Source organism: Polyodon spathula, unplaced genomic scaffold, assembly GCF_017654505.1.
Source record: "Polyodon spathula isolate WHYD16114869_AA unplaced genomic scaffold, ASM1765450v1 scaffolds_61, whole genome shotgun sequence".
NCBI classification, from domain to species: Eukaryota; Metazoa; Chordata; class Actinopteri; order Acipenseriformes; family Polyodontidae; genus Polyodon; species Polyodon spathula.
The window spans coordinates 217,438-224,929 of record NW_024471555.1 but is presented as its reverse complement, the minus strand read 5'-3'; the positions used below and the strand labels follow the sequence as shown (position 1 = coordinate 224,929).

Sequence of the window (7,492 nt, the reverse complement as noted above, 5' to 3'; positions counted from 1 at the left end):
AAGCGTGATTTGTAGTCAGTCTTTGACCATTGATTTCTTATAAAGGTTTTAAAATATATTATTCTACCCTTTGTTAGTTTCAGTACTGTTTCTGCTTCTTCCTTGATCGCAGTACAGCTGAGATGGCTAACGCTGAACTGGAATCTGATCATATAATTGCAGACATGTTTATTACAATATTTCCATGTGTATATAAACGCTGGCATTACTTTATTTTCTTTCTGCAGTTATAGCTATATTTAATAGCGTATACTCTGCTCCACTGCTTCCCAGGATCCAGCGATCCATTCTCCCGCGCTAGAGAAGTAAGGTCGCTTTAAATGGTAAGTTTCTCTGCAACCAATCACAGCCCGCTTCCTCCACAGCGGGCCGAGCATTTGTTACACGGAGTGACTCCCAAGCAACAAAGGCTTGTGAGAGAGAGGCGAGCGACGGACGAGACTCCAGTTCTGTGTTCACCCAGAATGATCAAAGGAATCGAGGGGTTGCTGCTCTGTCTTAAAGTTTGGGGCGTCCTTATTCAGCTTCCACAGATCGCGACAGGTAGGAGCTGGCGCTGTACGCAACGTAGCATTCCCCTGCTCCCCGCTTGCAAGCTGTGCACAGAGGCAGCAGCTGCTGCAATTATTAAGCGTCAGTGTGTTTAAAATGCGTTGCTCTGAAAATAAAGCGATGCATTGAAAACAGTGTGGTTGGATGTAGACGAGCGGCGGGCAGGAGATCTGGGCACAAGGAAGAAGTCATTGTTGACTGGTGTGCGGAAACAAAATATGTCTTTGTAACGTGAGCAAATATATCCGACCAGCGTATACTCAGACAATCTCAAAGATGTACGTGGCTATGCCAGTCCTCGCCCCCATGCACAGGTAGCCGTGTATATGCCTTTATTAACGTGAAATGTTAAAATGATCAAATCCAGTGCGTGGCTATATAAACACCATGTAGTGTCTTCAAAGATACTCTAAGAGTTATATGAATACATGTTAGCATTTATATTATTATTATTATTATTATTATTATATGGTGCATTTTGATTCATTAGTGGAAACTAAGTGATATATTCTGATTTAGTCTGCTCTCTGCCCCGTACTGTCTATAGCTAAAGGTTTTTACTTTTTTTTTGTCCCTGAGAAGAATACAGTTTGATCTGTGTCAGAGTGATAGAGGGACTTCTGTAGTTCAGAATCAGGTAGGGTGGCAGCCTCGGATCAGTAGCATTACTGCGGTTTAGTCTCTGTATTAACAAACCAAACTGTACAAACCAAACTCGGTTAAACTGATGACTTGTGCATGTCACAATGCATACACATATGTGCCTTGAGAACAGGCTATTCCAGTTATTCCAGTTATAATGTAAATCACCGTGACAACGACGTGTGCCTGGGGCCTTATTTATCAACCGTCCGTACGCACAGATATGTGCCTACACTGTGCGTACCCTCGATTCCACGCAAACTTTGTGATTTATCAAATTTCAACTTGATGTGGAAATGTGCGTACCTCTATGTAAACTTCTGACCATCCATACTCTACTTCCAGTGGCTGAAAAGTGATATTGCACGCTTGAAGCATGTTTTGTTAAGTAAAATAAGATATTGGGCATTTGTACAATAGTTATTCAAGGGCTATTGTTTTATTGCTGTTAATGGCCAAATAAAGATATTAGCATATAAATGCATCAGCACAAGTGGATAACCAGACTGTGATAGTAGCATATGGTTAATATAATTACAACAATGCACATTTTATGACTTGACTCCTGTAGTTCGCACACTAGTTTTTATAGTCACAGTGCGCCTTTTACCCTCAGCCTTCATGTCGGACCATTTCTTTTTTATTTCGATCATGGTCCGGCTCTCAGAACTCACAGAGTTTGCAGCAGCGGTGACCTCCTGCCAAGCTACATGTTTTTCTTTATTTGACAGGCCACTACTTAAGCTGCTGAAAAGAGAAACCCTTTTAGCCTCCACCTTGCTTAACAGAACCTCAATCTCAGGCTCTGTAAAATTGCGTTTCTTGGTCTTCCTTAGCTGTGCACCTGCCATTGCTGCGTTAGAACGTTTCTTCTTCTTTCTCTTTTACAGTGTTCGTTGTCACTTTGAAATATGCCTCCATTTGTGCACCATGTAAGGCTAATTGAGGGCAGGAATTGAAGCGCTGCACGTGCGCACGTTTATAGGATGAGTGTGATTTATCAACGAAACCGTGCCTAGGTGTGGCGTATGCCAATTAAATCCCATTTTTTTCTTGTGTACTCAAATTTATGGGTTTGAGCGTACGCTCCAAATTATAATCAAAATTACGCCAACTTTGACAAATGAGGCCCCTGGACACGAGGTTTGAGATGCCGCTGATGCGATTTTCATATTTTCATATTTTCGTTAGGACCCCATTCATTGCCATTTCTTATTCTGTACTATTCTATACCTACGGTTGACATGTGATTCATCATGATACCAATAGGGATGTGTGTGTGACGTGATTCGTTGTGATAGCGATAGGGGTGTACTGTGTGTGTGACATGTGATTCATCGTGATACCGATAGGGATGTGTGTGTGGGTAATAACGTTGTTAGTTACAGAATTATTGTCCTAAACATCCCTGTCCAGACACAGGATGCCAGTTTGCTGCAACTTCCCAGGTGTAAAATGAGTACCAGGAGTGAAAAGACTTCCTCTTACCTCACATCCTCTTACCTCTTCCCGAGTCTTTGGAATTCCTTCCCACCTTTGGTTAGTCAAGCAGGCTCTTCCTGTTTGATTGTCTCATTTAAAACAGATCTGTTTGGAAAGGCATTTCTTTGAACACTGCATTAAGATTGTGAATAGGTTTGAAATAGCTGACTAACAACAACTAAAATGTTTCTTCATTTTAAACTCTTCGTTTTTAATCATATTGCTCTGCTAACATTTGTTCGGTGTTTTGAGAGTACCTGGTCTTGAAAGGTTCTGTATATGTGCAATGATGATGATGTTGTTGTTGTTGGTTGAGCAGTCACAACAAATGTTAGAAACAACCAATTTTAACATCCTGTGTGATTCCACTCTGAAGAGCTCAGTGGCTGCTCTGTGTGACCTGTATAGAGAGCTCCACTTAGTGGATAATACAAGGCATATAGGAATGAACTGTCCGGATTAGGGATTTGTTCTGAGTACTTCTCTTATATCTGATCAAAATTGAATAATAGCCCTTTCAATAAAAAAGACAGCCCAGAGTATTTTACACACGTCATAGATTGCCCATTCAGTACAGTGACATACTGTAAGAGCAGTTCCAGTATTTCTCAAACCCAATTCCACTACTGTACTTGTTAACTATGCTGCTGCCCCACTGTGTTTAATAGGGGCCTGTCCAGACTCTTTAGATTAGCCATATGTTTGCATAGTTCACTCCAAACTGCTGTATAATGTTGATATTTGCATTGAGCTTCTTACACTGTTCTGAAAACCTGACAAACTCGATGATGCTGTTCTGCCTCTCATCCCCGCTTTCCTTCTGCCATTCTCCCTCCCTCGCTCCCGCTGTCTCTCACTCCCTGCAGGTCTCGGTGTGAACGAGTTTCTGTATTTCAGAGTTCTCAGCCCCAAGGACATCGGCTACATCTTCACTGCGGCTCCCGCTCAAGATTTCGGGGGGGTCTTTGTGAGTACCCCCCCCCCCCCTTCCACCTGGCTTTGAAGGGGTTGAACTTTAGGTTTGAAAGTGTTATCTGAGTGTAAATCATTTAGAATTGGGTGTAAAAATAAGCTTGGGGTCAGTCCTAATTGTAATTAATTACAATTACAGTGTAATTGGAAGTGTATTTGAACCTTAACACATCTGTGTAATTGTGCTTGTAAGTTATTGAGAGTTTCCTCGCTATTGGTTTTATGATTGGCTACAAGCATTCCAAAAAGGTCTTTTTTCTTTAATTCTTTATTTTTTTCGATAAATGCTCAGAAAATAAAATCGCTGTTATAACGTACAGTACTACACTGTTCAGCACATTTCCAGAAATGAAGGGCTGAATAGCACAGTATCTGTGACAGAGCCCTACACACAACAAGACAGGTGAGCAGGGGGCTGTTTAGATTGCACAAGTATTCAGATCATTGAGTTTCAGATAATCAAGGTTTTACTGTACAACAAAAATACAGTTAAATGAGGTCTGGTGGTATTAAGATCCGTCACTGTTAAGAATTGTAATAGACCCCAATTGTGTGAATGTCTTTATGCTGTGGTCCACCTTCAGTACGCATTATTATACAGAAGCAAAAGAGAGGTTTCCCCAGGGGTAGAAATAAGACTCTTATTGCAAAACAGTTCCACCTATTCTAGGTTTTACTACAAGCTTGATTGGCCACAGAGTATAGTTAACAAGCTCAGGTCTATGTTATTAGACTCCTAGTAAAGGCAGGAATGGATCACACTGCAGTGGGAGTCTTCCTTCCACCCCTGTTTCCCTGACGTCGTGTTTGTTTGTTTCAGACCCGGCTGTATGAGGAGATCTACCTGGTGCTGGCCGAGCCTCCCGATGGCTGTACTGATCTGAGGAACGCGGCGCTCCTTGAGGGGCAGATCACATTGCTGGAAAGAGGGTAGGGCACCCACCTGTATGAATGACCTGGAGAGAGGCGAGGGCAATAAGGATGATATTCACTCTGCATTGCAAAGCAGGCTTATTCCTAGTGTTGTAATGCTCATTTTGCCAGGTTATTTGATACATGTCAGCTCCTCTTATTGACACCATTCATAGACAGCTGTTCTTATGGTGATATTAAACTGTTTTTGATTTTTAAAATGGTGTGACTGTGGTGCGATTGTCTCCCTGTCCTGCAGAGGGTGCTCTTTCCTCTCTAAGGCTCGCCGGGTGGAGGAAGCGGGTGGCAAGGCGGTCCTCATCGCTGACAATGCATATGATAATGACAGCCTCTACGTGGAGATGGTGCAGGACGGCACTGCAGTCTCCACCAGCATCCCAGCTCTGTTCCTGCTGGGAAGAGACGGGTGAGAGAGACTGGGAGAGAGAGGCACGTGAGCGAGAGACTGGGAGATAGAGACTGGGAGAGAGAGGCACGTGTGTGAAAGACTGTGAGATAGAGACTGGGAGAGAGAGGCACGTGAGCGAGAGACTGGGAGAGAGAGGCACGTAAGTGAGAGACTGGGAGATAGAGACTGGGAGAGAGAGGCACGTAAGTGAGAGACTGGGAGATAGAGACTGGGAGAGAGAGGCACGTAAGTGAGAGACTGGGAGATAGAGACTGGGAGAGAGAGGCACGTAAGCGAGAGACTGGGAGATAGAGACTGGGAGAGAGAGGCACGTGAGCAAGAGACTGGGAGAGAGGCACGTGAGCGATAGACTGGGAGAGAGAGACTAGGAGAGAGAGGCACGTGAGCGTGAGAGAGGGAGATAGAGACTGGGAGAGAGAGGCACGTGAGCAAGAGACTGGGAGAGAGGCACGTGAGCTAGAGACTGGGAGATAGAGACTGGGAGAGAGAGACTAGGAGATAGAGACTGGGAGAGAGAGACTGGGAGAGAGAGGCACGTGAGCAAGAGACTGGGAGAGAGGCACGTGAGCGAGAGACTGGGAGAGAGAGACTAGGAGAGAGACTGGGAGAGAGAGGCATGTAAGTGAGAGACTGGGAGATAGAGACTGGGAGAGAGAGGCACGTGAGCGAGAGACTGGGAGAGAGGCACGTGAGCGAGAGACTGGGAGAGAGAGGCACGTGAGCGTGAGAGAGAGAGAGACTGGTGAGTGCATACTGGGACGTAGAGTTAAATTGACCTGGCTTGAATATTAATGGTAGCTGTCATTGTTTGAAGGTTGACATGAAAGGGGGAGTTCTCTGCTTGACTTTTGGTGATGGTTGCAAAGATTTACCTCCCAATTAAGAGTTTTGGCAATTGCTTTTACAGAGTTTTTCTGCCTGAATCTTTGCACAATTTTCTATTATAACCAGTACTGCTAAATCGCCCATCTAACGATTGCACTCTCTCTCTCCTCCCCCCCCCCCCCCCCACACAGTCTCTCTCCCCCCCCCAGTCTCCCTCCCAACCCCCCCCCCCCCCCCCCCCCCCCCCCCCCCAGGCACTCCAATTACTAAGCCGCCAGTGACCTCGTCGTAAGGGACGGCACCCGACAGTAGAGATAGGGACAGTATCACAGGCCGTAACGGAGGAAGGTCGAGTACGTCGGGGGGGACCTGGGAGACCCCCTCCCTCGGGAGACGATGAACAGACAGACAGACAGGGAGGGAGGGAGGGACGGAGGGAGGGACCCCTGCTCTCTCATTACCCGCTGCCCACATGGAAGAGAAATATATTGCAGTATATTTCAAAGCACTAGAATGTATTTCAGATATGTTGCAATACGTGTGTATTTCCTTTTTCCATAATGTTATATTGTGCAATGTACTGTATTGCATTAAGTATTACAATATATTGCAATATATTGTATTGGCCATTTATGAATATTTCAAATGTTTCTAAAAATGTGCTTTGAAGTATATTTAAAAATGTATTTTAAAATCTGCTATTGGGATATGTTGATTTATTTCACGTTAATGTGGGTGGAACCCGGACTGGAGGTCTGACCTGTGACACCGTCTGCTCCTGAGACCTGGGTCTGTGTGTATGCTTGGGGTCTCGGACCTGGGGTCTGTGTGTATGCTTGGGGTCTCGGACCTGGGGTCTGTGTGTATGCTTGGGGTCTCGGACCTGGGGTTTGTGTGTATGCTTGGGGTCTCGGACCTGGGGTCTGTGTGTATGCTTGGGGTCTCGGACCTGGGGTCTGTGTGTATGCTTGGGGTCTCGGACCTGGGGTCTGTGTGTATGCTTGGGGTCTCGGACCTGGGGTCTGTATGTATGCTTGGGGTCTCGGACCTGGGGTCTGTATGTATGCTTGGGGTCTCGGACCTGGGGTCTGTATGTATGCTTGGGGTCTCGGACCTGGGGTCTGTGTGTATGCTTGGGGTTTGTGCATCTCAAACACTTCCCTTTTAAAACAATGGAAATGCCCTTCTTTTATTTTTTGTTTGTTTTTTGCCAAATATTGTAAGGCTGTTGAGTTCAGTCAAATAAATCTTGCACAGGACATGTGTTTACACTCTGGGTTTTTGATTCTATGCAGTTACTGTTCATCAATAAATTAAAATACTCACTTATCAATTCTGTGGAAAGTCCGATATTTCGAGAGTGGAAGGTATCTATTCAGGGATAGCACAGAATAGGGTGGGTGCCATATCTTCAGCAGCACAATCAAGCGCAGGAGTAGATACAGTGCACACAGCAGCTACATGATCACTTCTCTTTCTGGTCCTGGTACAAATGAACAGTCAGATTGCGATTCCCGCACCAGTTTGGATTCCCAGCCCAAGAGCAAATGCAGTGGCTCACCTGACACGACGGGAGGCTCTTCTATTGAATCAGGACCCAGGGGACATTGAGATTGGCTCATTGCATATTCTGATAGTGATGGGATATTTCAAGCAGGTGATGTCTTCCAATATTTG

The 7,492-nt window shown here is 45.1% G+C and overlaps 1 protein-coding gene across 1 annotated transcript; it reads left to right on the top strand.

Moving 5' to 3' along the window:
• The first annotated feature begins 368 nt into the window (after positions 1-368).
• On the top strand, positions 369-5,062 carry LOC121307912 (protease-associated domain-containing protein 1-like). Its single transcript, XM_041240230.1, has 4 exons — positions 369-543; positions 3,543-3,643; positions 4,469-4,578; positions 4,820-5,062. Exons 1-4 carry the CDS (start codon positions 465-467, stop codon positions 4,989-4,991), a joined length of 462 nt encoding a protein of 153 aa, XP_041096164.1. The 5' UTR covers positions 369-464; the 3' UTR covers positions 4,992-5,062.
• The last annotated feature ends 2,430 nt before the right edge of the window (positions 5,063-7,492 follow it).